This window comes from Planococcus citri, chromosome 2 (genome assembly GCF_950023065.1).
Source record: "Planococcus citri chromosome 2, ihPlaCitr1.1, whole genome shotgun sequence".
NCBI lineage: Eukaryota > Metazoa > Arthropoda > Insecta > Hemiptera > Pseudococcidae > Planococcus > Planococcus citri.
Window position 1 is genome coordinate 320689 of NC_088678.1, and position 15634 is coordinate 336322.

At 45.2% G+C, this 15634-nt stretch overlaps 1 protein-coding gene across 7 annotated transcripts in view; it reads left to right on the forward strand.

The window, feature by feature from the left end:
• Window positions 1-476: 476 nt before the first annotated feature.
• LOC135833799 (broad-complex core protein-like) overlaps window positions 477-15634 on the forward strand; it is a 47829-nt gene continuing 32671 nt past the window's right edge. For 2 of the 7 annotated variants that reach the window (XM_065347558.1, XM_065347559.1), the window contains exon 1: window positions 478-1226. In XM_065347558.1, coding sequence (XP_065203630.1) covers window positions 1187-1226 — 40 coding nt within the window. In that variant the 5' untranslated portion in view covers window positions 478-1186. Of the gene's footprint in view, window positions 1227-11082; window positions 12614-15634 lie in introns of those variants that run through there. The other 5 variants (XM_065347563.1, XM_065347568.1, XM_065347570.1 and 2 more) reach the window with 4 other exon arrangements.

Below are 15634 nucleotides of genomic sequence, written 5' to 3' on the forward strand. Positions count from 1 at the left end.
ATGATTCATAGAAGTAGTTAGGTACCTACTACCTATACCTATTGTGATCAGCGATCGCCTACACAGACACACGCACACGCACACGTTCACGTACTTATCTACAAGTATACATATGCTTAATTACTCGCTAAAGAAAAACAGACGTAGATAAAGAGACAGTAAAAAAAAAAAATTAAAAAAAAAAAATACTAATTAGGCGGTGTTAGTGTCGCCACCTTCACCCCCACTACCGATGCTGCGATCGAGATCGCGACTGCAGCATCAGCGACAGAACCAGAGAACCAGAGAACAAGTGATTTGGATTACGAGTGAGATTAACGTAAGATTGCATAAATCGACATACTGGCGTACGAGTAGATAGGAGTACTCGTATACGAGTATACTCGTAAAGCGGTGGACCGGTTCGCGAGCAAGCGGCGCGGCGCGGCGCGGCGCGGCGCGGCGCGGCGCGGCGTAATACGCGACTACCTATAAATCTCCCCTTTCTTCTTTCCAGAAAAATGAGCAACGCGAGTAGAAGAAGAAGTAGAAGAAGCAGAAGAAGAAGAAGAAGAAATACTCGTAATAATAATGAGTAAAGAGTAAAAAGTTTGAATTAGCGACAACCTCTCCGCTCTCGGTGCTTGGTGCCCGGTGCCGCTGATTAAACGACAGTTTGGCTTTGGTTGTGTCATTTGATCGGTAATCGTTAATGTAAGATGATCAGTTCGCCTTCGCCGACTATCCTAGTCGTCTCTATCAACTACTCGCACGCCGATCACTTTCAACTTTATCCTCCAGTCTAACTTTTCATTTCCGAGTTTTCACGTGATTTTGATTTGCATTCGATTCGATTCGATTCGATTCGATTCGTTTTATTTCTTCGATGTTTTATTTTTCATTTTTTACTCATTTTTCTACTCAACTTTTTTTTCACGAGTGTACGTTATTAAAATAACCGCATTTCGATCGCTCCTTCCGTTCGATATTCCTAACACGAGTAACTACTACGTTTATTTTATTTTATTTTTTCAATTTTTTTTTTTTCGTTCTAATTCGATATCGTAAGTAAGTTCGCTGTTCGCATACTTACACTGCCCAACGAAAAGCTTCGGTCGCACGAGTATATTTAGTTGGTGTCGTTGCCTCTTTTTACCATTGACCAACAGATCACTCGCCATCGGACAGACGTTTTCACATTTCGAACATGATGGCGCATTTCCGCATGCCACCGCCCCCTTCAATTGGTAAGTAATGCTCGATATCGCTTATAGAGAATAAATAGCTTAGCCTTAGCTTTAGCCTTAGCCTACCTTTATAGCTATACATATACGAGTAGGTACATAATGTACTTACCTACTCGTATACTCGTAGTCAAGTTTTTCGCAGTTTTTATCGTTTCTGTATTTTCACCTATACCTACCTACGAGTACACGAGTAGGTCCAGGTAGGCCTATAATTACGCGTGATTATGTAGATCTATGGTATCTACCTACCTATTAGGTGACGAGCTTCATTCAAAAGTCAGTAGGTAGAGGTACCTGGTACATACTCGTAGATGTACGAGTATTTCGAACAAATTAGGGTACCTACGGATTTACTCGTAACACGGACAATGGACATTATATAGCCATTAGGCGACCTTATTCTTACGTGCACGAAGAAAGTTGGGAAACGCGGGGATTATTTTAACGCGTATACGTATAGCTTCCGTAAATTTTGAGTATGTACCAAAAACATTTACTTAGGCTACTCACTCGCTTGGGAGTTTTTCAATGAAAAAAAAAAAAGTTGAAATTAAAAGTTGAGATTAGCGAAACTGAATTCTTACACTAAAATTTGATGTTCTAGTTTTCCAACTACGAATTTTTCAAATCTTTTGCCCTCGGCCTTCGCTAGTCGCTTCGCTCGGGCCAATTTGGTTCTTTTCTGCCTGCGCAGTTGCGATTTCAAAAAACCGAAGATCGAATTTGAAAAATGTCGAATTCGGAAAAACGCGAGAATATAGAATTAAATTTTTCGACAAACTCTGTCCGGCTGTTTGGGGGGGGGGGGGGGGGGTGGAGGAGGGGTGTAAGAAAATTAGGGGGAAATCTCGTTACTTAGCATTATCCTGGTTATACGCGTAGCTCCAAAAAGGTCTTAAAATAATCCCCGAGACGGGCGGGCCCCGCTAATTTTTAGCTTCGATACGAGTTATAGAAGCGAGGGGGGCCTACCCAGGCCCAAGTCGGGGATAATGGTTCTAATGGGATTCGAATTTTGTAATCGTATATTCGGAGTATATATACCAGTGTTGTCATAACAAAATTTTTTTTTCGTTACGTTATATCGTTTCGTTTCAGATTTGTGAAATTTTTTGTTACGTTATTTTTCCGTTATTTCGTTGCACAGATAATTCCGTTACGTTATGTTTTTCGTTTAACGTTATTACATCATTTTGCTTTTCCGTTATTTCGTTATTTCGTTTCGTTTTTCGTTATAGCACAAAAATGCCCAAATGGGGGGGTTTCTCTGAAAAAAACTGAAAAAAGTACAAGGTTGGTCAGTATACCTAAAGTGTACCTAAATAGCGGGAGCGAAGCGATGGCAAAAGCTCTCATTGTCTCATTTATGTGTGATTCAAAATCTAAAAAAGTCAAAAATGAGCCCTTTTCTACAAAGTTTGTTCAAAATTCCGTTAAAAGGGGGAAAAATTTAAAATTTGAAAAAAAGTCTTACCTATTGAAAAAAAAGTAGGAGTTCAGTAGGACTAATGGGGCCAGTATAGGACCTGTCAGACACCTTGATTTTTCGATACATGTGTATTTTTCTGCTCATAAATTTTTACATCAATTTCATTTTCAGCATTTCAAGTACAGTATTTTTCAATTTTCAAATAGTTTGAAAAATGAAAAAGTTAACTTTTTCAATTTTTTTATTGATCAATCATTTATTTTTTCAATCATTTTTCCCAAAAAATTGAAGAAAAAAGTGAAAAAAAACGGAAAAAAAAAAAACGAAAAAATAACGGAATTTTTTTCGTTTTCCGTTTTGTTATAGCATTAATATTTTTTGTAACGTTATAATTTCGTTACGGTTTCTTCTGCAACAAATTTCGTTTTCGTTTATCGTTACGTTATTATAACGGAAAAAATTCCGGTTTTTTCCGTTTTTTCGTTTTTTCGTTACGTTATGAATATCGTTATGACAACACTGATATATACCTATGTACGAGTAGTATACATACATATAATGCGAATGCGGCCAGACGAGTTATGCGAATGCGAATATGGCGAAAGCGGACATTTTCTCCGTTAGGCGTTGAAAAAATAAGACAAAAGTAACTTACGAGTATAGGTACATATGAATTTACGCGTGCCTACATACCTATGGAAAATACCAACGCGAATTATAAGTGCCTGGCGCCTGCCGAAAATACTCGTACGAGTATCTGACCCGAACAAATTTGAGCTATCTTCTCTCTCTATTACGAGTAAAAATAATACGAGTCACGTCTCACAAAAAAATGGCGAGAATTTGCAGGTAGAAATAACTTTGAAAAGTATAGGTACTCGTAGTAGACAATAGACGTAAATACCTACATCTAACGAAATTAGGGCCGCCGTACAAAGCCGTACAAATAGAAAGGGATTCGAGAGTTAAATTTAATAGGTACATAATTTTTCTGCAAGTTTGATTTTTTTTTTGTTTTTTTTTTTAAGGAGTTTCTTTCGAGTCTGGACGACCGCTTAGGCGTTTACCTATTATTATACCTAGTTGTATTTAGATTAAAATTGTTGCCCAACTGCGATGGCGAAATTGGGAAATTGGGAAATTGCGCGAGGAAGGAGGTTCGCTGGTAGCCATTTTGAGCGAATCTTAAACGGTATGGTACCTGTACCTACACACACACAGTACACATATACTCGTACATACTCGTATGTACCTAACCAATGCGCGTAGACGAAACACAAACACTACCTACGAGTAAGACAGTGGAAACAGGTTGCGTTGCGGTTGGTTGGCTGGCTGGCCGGTCACGGCAGAGGCCAATACTTACAGGTACCGCACGCACGCCCAGCACGTAGTGGTATTGCGCCAATGCGCCAATGCGGCCATAAGATGTAATAGGCACGACTACGAGTACGAGTACATAAAAGAGAATGGAACCATTTTGAACGATACTAACTACGTAGTAATTATCGCGAGCATATCCAAAATTTCTCGCGCCCAAGTTGAATTTATCATTACCTACCTACGATACATTTTTTGCGAATTTTGGAAAAATCAAAAAACCCGTTACGAGGGCGATCTTAAAACAATTTCGCGATACCTACACCTACACCTACACCTACACCTACACCTACACCTACGCAGGTAATCTGCAGCCCCCCCCCCGAGCGACGCACGCGACGATATTCCAAGTAATTTTCTACTATACAATTTCAAATCGTTCTGGCCGGCTCTATCGCGACCGTTTCAGGTGGTTCACACTATCGCCAATTTTTAAGTAAATCGCGGAAAAAGTGAAAAAATCAAATTTTAAAGCGAGGTAGCCGTACAGGTGTTGGAAAAATTCACGCATGTTCGTTCCGCTTGCAGCGCGGCGCGCGTAAAGCAAAAAATTAAAACACCTAAAAAATGATGGCCGGTTCAAGTAAAAGGGATGCTGGAATTGGCTTGAAACTTTGCTAGAGAAAGGCGAAAGCTTCAAAAAAGGTCCTACGCATATTTTTGATTTCGAACAAATCCCATTCCTCGCTTTTAGGACCAAAATTCAGCAACCTTAGGTAATAGGTATTCATCAGCGTTATGAGACGAATATTTAGAGGTGTCGCGATATGCTTTTCCTGTTGGAGAGAATTTCTCACGTTTGGCGTGGCGCAAATGCGCGCATATGTGCAGGCTTCAGCATTTGCTCGTACGCTCGTGCCAAGTTTTTTTTTTTTTTTTTTTTTTTTTTGATAAGACAATGACATCGTCGTCGTGGTCGATCGTCCTCGTCCGGTGTATCTACTAGTGCAAGATGAGCCGATTCGATTTCGAAAACAATTTCAAATCATCGCGGAGGGGTGAAAAATGAACGTAACTTTGACTCTCGTGGAATTTCGCGGTGTGGGGGTGTGCGGTGTTCGGTGACCGCCCGAAACGACGATCGAGAAGGGTGTCAAATAAGCGCCCTACGCGGCTACACGTTGAAGAACGATTAGATAAATTACTGGAAACGATTTTTAAAAATGTCTACAGAGATTCCACGAATGTGCCACAACTACGTATAAGTACAAATACAAATATGTACAAATAGCTCGTACGGTATACGGTATGTTGCGAGTGACAAAGAGTGCGAGTTCAAAAGGTTGTTTCGTAAGTGTTTGTGTACATTAATAATATAGGTAGGTACAGGTAGTAGTATAGGTAAGGTACGTAAATACATATATTCGTACATAGCCGTAGCCGTAGCCGTAGCCGTAGCCGTAGCCAAGAAGTCTGGTTTGTTGATGCGATCGTTTTCTTTTGTTTTCTCACTTTTCTGTTTATTGGTTTATTTTCATTTCCATTTCAAACTATACGAGTGTTTTTTCCATCAAATCCACAAATCGCATCGTACCTATTCATATTAGGAATTGTCGACTAAGAATCGGCGAATCGCTTATCGATGCCTAACATTTTGAACGAAATTCAGAAATTCTAAAAAAACTCTACAGAAATCGACACGGTGACGCACCAAACAAATATTTCCTCCACTTTGGAGATGTGCGAATATCCAGCGTTCCAGCAGCTTCCAATGCTGCAGCCACCAGCTAAAGTGTTAGTGTACCTGCTGCCCACCTAACCTATAACTACCTAGGTACCTATCTATCATAATGCTAAAACTACGACGCGACGCGACGCGACGCACAGAAGCGGCAGTGATAGTGGAAGTGGAAGTGGAGGTAGAAGTGAAAATAGCAAAAAATTGAAATGGGGCGCGGGCGCCGCCGCGCCGTTGCTCCGTACCGCGACCGTACGCGTACAATATTGATTACGAAAAACGGCGGTAAAAATTAAAGCCGTGCGAAATGGTAGGCTTTCGAAAAATGCTCCCCCCCCCCATAAAGGCGAATGAAATCGAATATGCCAGAAAAGATTGTAGGTATACGCGCGTATCTAGATCTACTAACGTATTAGTGGTAGCGTCGTCGTCGTCGTTGTTGCTGTTTTTGGTAATGGTAGCGGTGAGTTGGGTTAGGGGTTGTTGTTGCTGCCGCCGCCGCCGCCGCCGCCGCCGCCACTACTGATGCTGGAAGGTAGGGGTGGTAGTGGTAATAAAGCACCGTATTTCGCTGCTTATGGAAACGAAGCAACTTTTTGCAAATACAATTCGTCGACAACGACAACGACGACGATGAAAATAATAAAGGAGACGAACGTGAGGCGTATTCCGCAAGAGGCAAGCGGAAGGATTATAAATAGGAGGAGGAAGGCGGCGGCGGCGAGGCGTTTGTGAGGCGGGCCAAGTGAAATTATATTCGAAAAAGAAAAAGAAAAAGCAGAAGCAAAAAACTACTCGTACCTACCTAAAAAAAAAAGAATAATTCGTACGCGAGTGAGAGAGAGGAGAAGCGGGAAAAGAGAGAAAACGTGTTAATACGAGTATCAGTATATGTAGGCATAATATACCTACTCGTAGTTGATAGGCACTCGCACGACGACAGCGACATACGTACTCGTAGGTAGGTAGGTCTAGGTACAACATAGCATAATAAACAATAAACATCTCTGTATATCGTATATGCACCTATGTATACTTTGTCGGAGGAAAAGTGTGTGTGTGTGTGTGTGTGTGTGTGTACAAGACTGACAAAGTCGCGCGACCGTCGTCGCGTCGCAGCTGCAACCATAGTGTCAGTGTCAGTGTCAGTGTCAGAGCCAGGCCTCAAAAGCTTGATAATGACAACGTTGATGTGAAGCCGCTTAGCCGCGCCCAAAAACGCGAATGTGCCGAGCTTCGACTACAAAATATAACTATTTGTACACATACGCGGGTACAAGGAGATTTCCATTTTTACTCGTACGTCGCGTCGTACCTATTCGCCACAGCCACAGCCGCAGCCGTAGCCGCAGCCGTAGCTGCAACACAGGGTACCTGCTTCCTGCCCGATGAGCACTCGGACCAACTCTCTAATTAGAGCCAGTGGCCATGGCCGTCCAAAGTTGGCCGATGCTGTTCAACACCCATCGCAATCGCCATCGCTATCGCCATCGTCCTAGATCGTCTCCTTTACAACTTATACGCATACGCATACGCATACGCGCACAGCCTGCGGGCAAAATACTGATATTCATCCAAGTCCGAACTCCGAAGACGATGAAATCTACTACTCGCAACTCGTATATCGTTTACTCGTACCTATCTTTAGGTATAACGGCGAGTTGATTTTCAGAATAAGGTTACGTACGAGTATCTGCAATCTGCATCGATGAGCCGCAGCCAGAGCCTGAATTTGAATTTGCATCGTCGATTCTCGCAAAACCGATCCGAACTGCGGGTGCAGGTGCTGGGACGAACTGCAAAACGATGAAATTCGAACTGGTTATGGCGACCGCTGTTTTCACGCAGCCAATTTATCCGGCTGATGCGGATTCATTTTCCGAACGAGGCGTTTGCTTGCGCTTACGACCTCGACCTTACGTTAATTCGCAATTAGGTACGTAGTTTATCACAATTGCAAAACATACGCAGTAGGTAGTAGGTACCTCTACCTACGTATGCTCGCGGTAGCGTGAAAAAATTTTCCGGCGCCGATTTTAGAAAGCTAATCTCCGTCGATGGTGGTCAGTGGCATTGCCATTGCCATTGCCATTGCCATTGCCGTAGGAGACTTTGAGAACGAAGCCACCAACTGCGCTGCGATTGATGATTAACTACATAGGTACCTACGAGTATACGCAGAGGAATCAGACTTATGCGTACCTAATTACAAATACCTACTCGTATACCTACTACGAGTACGACTAGGTGGTAGTAGGTACAGGTAGCCAATGTCTATTGCCTATTTGTCACGTTTCCATCAACTAAGACGCCATCGCCACCAGTGACGAGTGAAAAACTAAAAGTGAAAATGAAAAATGTATAGGTAAAGTAGCTACCGAAACGAATACGCCATCGCCAATCGGAAGAGGAATACGAGTACCTACCTACCTACCTACCTACGTAGCGTAGGTAGGATGAAAAACGGCAAACCTGCAAAATGAGAACGATAGAAATGCGGAGAAAAATAATGATAATATAGTAGGCCTAAGCGCGAGTTTGACGAGTACAGCGAGTGGCAGTGGCGGCGGCGGCGACGACGACGACGACGACGACGACGAGCGCAAAAGGTATAGGGAAAGGGGGAGAGAAGAAATGAAACAACGACGAAGATTGATACAAATGAAGCGAGAATAGAAAATTTTAGAAAAGGGAAAACGGCGACGCGAAGAAGGAATGGCGGCGCGGCGGTGTCACGTTGCGTGAAAAGATGTAACGATGCGGCCGAGGGGCCGGGGGGCTGAAAGGCTCAGGGGCTGAGGGGCTGAGGGGCTGAGGGTACGAGAAAAACCAAATGAAAAGAGAGGTCGCGCTCGCGAAAACGAAACAGCCTCCTAATTCCCTAAGTATTGATCAGATGTACATAAATTACTTTTTCTCTTCTAAATATAAAAGCAACGACTACGACGACTACGACGACGACGATGATGATGATGCTGATGATTGTGATGATGAAGAGGAGAAGGAAGCAGAAGCAGAAGATGAAGAAGAAGAAAAAGAAAAAGAAAAAGAAAGAGACGAATAAGAGTGGCGGTGGCGGTGACGGTAGCGGTAACGGTAATGATGGCGCGACGGGGGTAGTAATGGAAATGAGGCGCTATTGATAATAGTAGTGGTTGTATATTGTATAACTGTCGATGGTACGGTGTACGGGGGTATAGGATAGGATAGGGTAGGGTAGTCGAGTACCCAGCGCAAACGGAATACGACTAGGTATACTCGTACTCGTACTCGTATAGCGACGAAAAATGGGAAAATGTAAAAACGAACGAAGGGGAAAGCGCGAGAGCGAGAGTGAGAGTGAGAGTGAGTGTGAGAGTCGGTACAAGTAGAGAAATACGCGATAAAAAGAAAAAGCATAGGCTTAAAAGTAATAGGTACCTAGTATAGTAGAATAGGCGCTTTGCGTCTCGTCTCGTCTCGTCTCATCGCGTCTCTTCCGTCGCACTGTGGCTCGCCCATCTCTCCTGTACCTAGTACATACATCTACATACACACTTTTATTACGACGACGACGACGACGACGACGACGACGACGACGACGAGGTAATACACACAAAGAGTATCAACGCGAGCTACAGCGAGAGCGACCGAGGTGACGCTGATAGGGTTGAAATTCGCGTATTTTTCCCGGTACACGCTTTCGTTAGCGTCGGAAAAAGAGGAAAAATTATGAAGAAGAAAAGAAATAGGAAAAAAAAAAGAGAACGGAACGAAGAAAGGGAAAAGGAAAAGGAAACGGCGCGGCGCGGCGCGCTGAAGGGTAGTAATGGTGATGGTAATGGTAATGGTAATGGGTACGGGGGTACGATGGCAATAGGTACTCGTATACTCGTATACTCGTACTGGATAGGAGCGGTAGCCAAAGTTGAAATTGGAGAGAGAGAGATGAGATGAATTAGGGTGGCAGAATGAGTTTGATGGCGGATCGGCGAGAGTGGAGAGCGGCCGTCGCGTCGCGCCGCCAGCGCCAGCGCCAGCAGAAAGAGAGCTAGAAAGAGAAAGAAAGAAAGAAAGAAGGAAAGAAAGAAAAAGACGCGCCTATATATCTGAAAGTAAAATAACAATACTCGGCGTTTTATACTATTTACAGTAGCGCGTTAAAACGAATTAAATTTTTTAGTAGCTCATGCGCGCCTTGCCTTTGCTCGTCGCTCATCGCTCGTTACTTTCCGCAGCGAAAGCGAAAAGGAAGCCTCGCGATAGGGGTGTGGGAGTGCACCGCACCGCGCCGCGCCAACCCCAACTCCATTGTCGCTGTCATCTGTGTATGTACTACTCGTATTGTACTATACGAGTACCTCTGTAGCTATGTACATATGTGTATTATGCGTATTGCAATTACGACTGTATAAATAGCCAAAATAGTTTTGGTAGATAGCTAGGTACAAAATACGAGTACATACATATGCCTATTGCCTACTACATAATATTCGAGATGGTGTACGTGTACGTGTACGTGTACGTGTACGAGTATCAAGCACGACACTACGTAGACCTAGCGCGCTGCGTACGAGTACATGTAGTGTATTGGCACTAAGTAGGTACAAGGTAGCTACTAGCTAGGTACCTATGTATACTTGTTGCGAGTAATTTGGCAGTGACTGCTACCCATAGTATAAGTAACCGACTGGTAAAAGGGTATATGGGCATGGGCATGGGCATGGGCATGACGGACAGTGTGTGACTTGTGTGAGGTTACTTGGAGAACCAGCGGCGCTTGAATTGGAATTGGAGGGTAGTGCTCGTGATGATGATGATGATGAAGATGATGATGAAGACGACGACGACGAGGAGTAGGAGGAGGAGGAGGAGGAGGAGGAGGAGGAGGAGGAGGAGGAGGAGGAGGAGGAGAAGAGGCAAGCGACGCGACGTGTTGTATCGCATCGGCTCGAAAAGTATACGTATACCTATACCTCTATACGTACAACCTACAACGACGTATTGGTAGGGTGGCGGAATGGCGGAACGGTGGAACGTGAAAAAGAGTGAGACGACGAGTACGATTTTAATGATTTTTTTTTCTCTTCATATTCTCTCTGTATACTCGTACTTTTATACTCGTATTCCCCGTTAAACGTCTCTCGCGAATCTGCTTAGCCCTGCGCTCTTCGTTCCGTCTTTCGATGTAGTAGTGGTAGTAGTAGGTACTACCTTTCTTCCGTCCTTCCTTCCTTCCTTCCTTCCGTCCTTCCTTCCGTCCGTACGTACGTCTGTCCACGTTGCCCGCCTGTCGTCGTCGCGACGTCGTCGATGGACGGGGAAAAAAGGAGCGAGTGAGCGAGCTGAGGAAAAAAAACACAAAAACGGCGGCGTGTCGGTGCGTATTCGATGGAAGGTGTGTGTGTGCGTGTGCGTGTGCGAGTGCGAGTGCGTGTACGGGGGGTAAAAAAGCAGAGATAGACGAAACAGGGGTAGCTGTAGCGATGGTGGTGGTGGTGGTGGTTGTGCGTTAGCGCGAATTTATAAGAGGGAGGCCTCTCTTCGTTTCTCATTAAAACGAAGGAATATGCAATTTCGCTTTCTTCGCCATCCTCGTCGCCGCGCCGCGATATCTTTTCTGTTGCCGTCGCTTTACACACATATACATACATATTACGATAGCACTCATTCGTTCGCTCGCTCGCTCGCTCACTCGGTCATTATTGTTGTTACGATTGCGATCGCGATCGCGATTACGCGTTATTATTGCGGCTGCGATTCGAGAGTCAACGTTTCGCAAGCAGCCGGGTGTCAGGTCGAAAATCACTCGTCAGAGCAGAGGTGAACCGACGTCGTCGGCACATTTCCATTTCCGCATCTGCTATCCGCTATCTGCTTACGCCTAGGCGTTCGCGCCGTCGTCGTCGTCGTCGTCGTCGGTATCGCTAATTCGTACGTCCGTTTTTTCGCGAGTCGCAAATGTGAAAATACTCGTCGTAGGTACCTAATCAAAGTTATAGTCAGTTGGTTGGCTAGTGTGTAGTTCGCGTCCGCCGAAACCTTACGCCGAGTTTTCTACGTGCTTTTCATTTTTGTCAACGCCAATTTGCGAATTGTTCGCGTCGCGTCGCGACGAAGATAGCCTTTCGTACGCGTGGTACCTGCACCTGCACCTGCCTCTGCCTTCCGCTTCTTCTATAACTGGTTGATAGTTTGACGAATGTCCAAACACATACGGGAGGCGGCGGTGGCGGTGGCGGCGGCGGCAGAGGTGACGATGATGAAAGTGTCCACGTGCTGGTCCGTCGCACGTGTTAATATTCGAATGTAACGCGATTTTATTTTTCGTGCCGTCGCGTTGTCGATCTGACTCTCGTCGGAGAAATACGACACAGCTCTACTCGCCATCACCGGGCGCTGCCCAAGTCAACCGTTGACCTCGTACTCGTACTCGTACTCGTACTCGTACAACAACGGATACGAATTCGCGATCGGCTGTGCAACCAGCAAAGCGGGCAACAGGCGAAGCAGCGACGCCGCCGCCAACCCGCCGCCACCGGACGCGATGGTGAAGCGATTACTCGCAAACTCCGACGTGGACGTACATTTACGCGATATTTGCGCGTATCTCGAACAGAGATGGACGTTTAGCTCGAACCGCAACTGCAACTGCAACTGCGAAGGCCGCATTGGCATTGGCATTGGCACTGGCACTGGCACCGGTACTGGTGGTCACATTTTCGCTCACATTTATAGAAACGCCATCGGAATCGAATTTGGTCACGCCACTGATACCGACACCGACACCAACACCGATACCGGTACCAACGAGTAAAGCCTACTTCTCGCCGCAATCTTCAAGTACCTACGTACGAGTATCTCTATCTACCTCTACCTCTACCACCTATTAGCTGTGGCAGTTTGCACCGTTCGCAAACGGTGAGTACAGAGTACCATACGGTCTTCCGCTTTTTCGCGACCGCCTTTCTCTCTCTCTCGCTCGCTCGCTTCCACTCAACATTCGATCATCCCTTAAGCGATCTTACACATACGTATCACCATATTGGCCAAATAAACTTGGCCGCGTGGTTGACAAATTGACATAAGTATCAACACGTCAGCAATGATCGAGTGTAGCTTCTCTCTCCTCCTCCTCCTCCTCCTCCCTCCTCCTCATCCGCCTTCTATGAACGCCACTATCTGAACCTTTTTAATTTTTCTACGCGTAAGTATGCGCTGAATTTAGCCGACCTATAAAATGTATGTACTAGCGCAATCGAGGATGGACACTGACAACTTCCAACTTTTGAAAAAAACCATCGTTTTGAAAACAATTTCATCACATCGGATACTCTTTGAAAAAAGTTGACTGTAAAAACGATCGACTTTTTTTTTTTTTTTGAAGAGTTTGGTCTCGCCACGGTTTAGCATAGGCTATGCAGAGCTAACTACAGAGTACAGAACTAGATAATATAAATAAATATAGGTACTACCTACGTACGTTGGAGTGAAATTGGGAGGGCGCATCCGGGACACCGGGATTTTAATGAAAATTAGCGAGGAGTTCTACTTCGAGTGGGACAGGCTTCGTAGAAAAATTTTGAGTCTGCTAGCCGAACGAGTAACTGAACCAGAGGTGCTTAAAACGACGTACCTAATTTTGAAAACAAAGCGATCTTTTGCCACTTTTGGGTTGTTGGCCCCTTCTCCCCGCCCCGCGCCCCCTCGGCACTTCAAAAGTTGCGTGATTCGAGTTGGAAATTTGCTACCACTTTTGACCGCCTACAGTTCACGACGAATGTTGATTACGAGTAGGTCTATTAGTATAATCGGTTAATCGCGCATACCTACCAACTTACCAAGGCGCACTTGTTGTACACTGTACAGTGTACAGTGTACACCTGTACTCGAGCGAGTGGTTTCCGCGAAAGCTACACCGGCACGGGCACGGGCACGGGCACGGGCACGGGCCAAATGGAGCAAATTGAGGGGTGAAAGAGAAGAGTGGATGGCGCATGGCGGTGGCGGTGAGGGGTGGCAACGCGATTGTAAGTATACCTAAATGTACATACGAGTATGTACGTATAAACGACGTTAAAGCTTATCGAGAGCGAGTGTGAGCGGATAAGCGACGACGACGACGGTGCGATGCGGTGGATGTTTTGGTTGTTGGTTAAAAGGAACAGAATAGAGCAGAACACAGTCTGTCTATGTCTATGTCTATGTCTATATGTCGAGTTGGCATGGGCTTGGGCTTGGGTTTAGGGTTAGGGTTAGCGAGTCGGTGTGGAAAAGCAAAGCGTGCGAGTGCGAATGCTGCATTAGGTTTAGACGTACCTACTCGTACCTACATTATACTCGTACACCGTAACTACGAGTATATGGGGTATGGGGTACAGTATGTGTTATCTGCGATGACGTAGCAAAACACATGACCACCTGTGGAAGGGACCGTACAGGCTATTTCACTTTCGTCGTCGTCGTCGTCGTCTTCTTCTTCTTCTTCTTCTTCTTCATCTGCTTCACCGCCGCTATCCTGTCTTCGACGTCGACGACGCCGTCGTCTTCGTCTTGGCCTTTTTCTTTTTCATCGTCGTTTCTCACACCACCGCCGCCGCCGCCGCCGCCGCCGCCGCCTGTACAAAAGCAGACGGCTTCTTAGCTGTCGTCGTCGTCGTCGCTCCATCAGCGCGATTGTACCGCCATTTGTACATGGTCGGGTATCGGTCTTCACCTCTCACGAGCGTTGCGTACGAGGTACGAGTACACGTACGTCGTACATACATGCACGAGTGCGATGTTTACCCAATTTTGGTGATAACATGATGAGTGATGACTCTGGCAGGCAAACCTGTGCTGCTCGTCGTCACTTCCTTTCATCGTGCACGGTAGGCATTTCTTTTGACGCGCGTGTCACGCCAGCACAGATATTCGTACTCGTACATAGTAAACGTAGGTATTGAAAGCCTATACGTGCATCGGTGTAAGTTGGCGCGAATTTTTCACATTTTCACCTTTGACCGACGCGACGCGACGCATTTAAAAATACATACCTATTTACCATCTCGCGAACGAATTGACATGGCTGAAATTTTACTCGTACTCCGATTTGGGGCCCGAGTTTGGCAGACCTGGAAACGTTTAGCCCAAAAACGTATATGTTCGAGTACCTACCTACTAGGTACCTCTACCTATACCTACCTGTATGATAGCGGGGACTGGCGAGTGATCGGTAACGGTAAGCCCATATTGCACTCTCGCTCTCGATGTGCTCGCTGGATGCTGCACACTGGAGACTGCACTCGAAGTAGTGTTGATCAAAACAATGAATCTGACCTTTGCCGAAAGCTGACGCGAGTAATACGAGTAAACCGGAACGGATTTTCTCTTTGTGTTTTTCGCATAGGTATACCGGACACCGGAGTGAAAATCTCTCTACCATTTCGACATCCTGCAATTAGGTACCTATATTCTTCTGGGACACTTTGTTTTTGGAGCTGCGCGATGCGCGTCTTTCAAGTTGCAATAGGCTACTCGTACTCGTACTCGTACTCGTACTCGTACTCGTATTGGGTAAATGACTAAAAACTGCGTATGATTAGGTACTTATGTAATACCTACGAGTAAATTGAAAAAATGACGTCAAAGTTGCAATCTACGGACCTTCAAAATGTTGATTCGGACGTATTGCGCTGTTAAATGCGGTCAAATTCTATTCCGAGTTCCCAGCCCTCCTGCTTTCCACCCCAATTGAGTAATTAACGCGCGGACTCGCGAGTGTAAGTAGGTGTAGGTGTAGGTGTAGGTACGAGTCCAACTCGCAACTTACCGCACTCTGTTTTCAATGGCGATGGGGTAAGGCCACCAAAAGAGTCCTTTCTCTTATGTACATAAGTCGCAGCATACAGATCATATGCCTTCTCTAGGCGAAGGATTCCTAATTTTTCAAACACTCCTTTT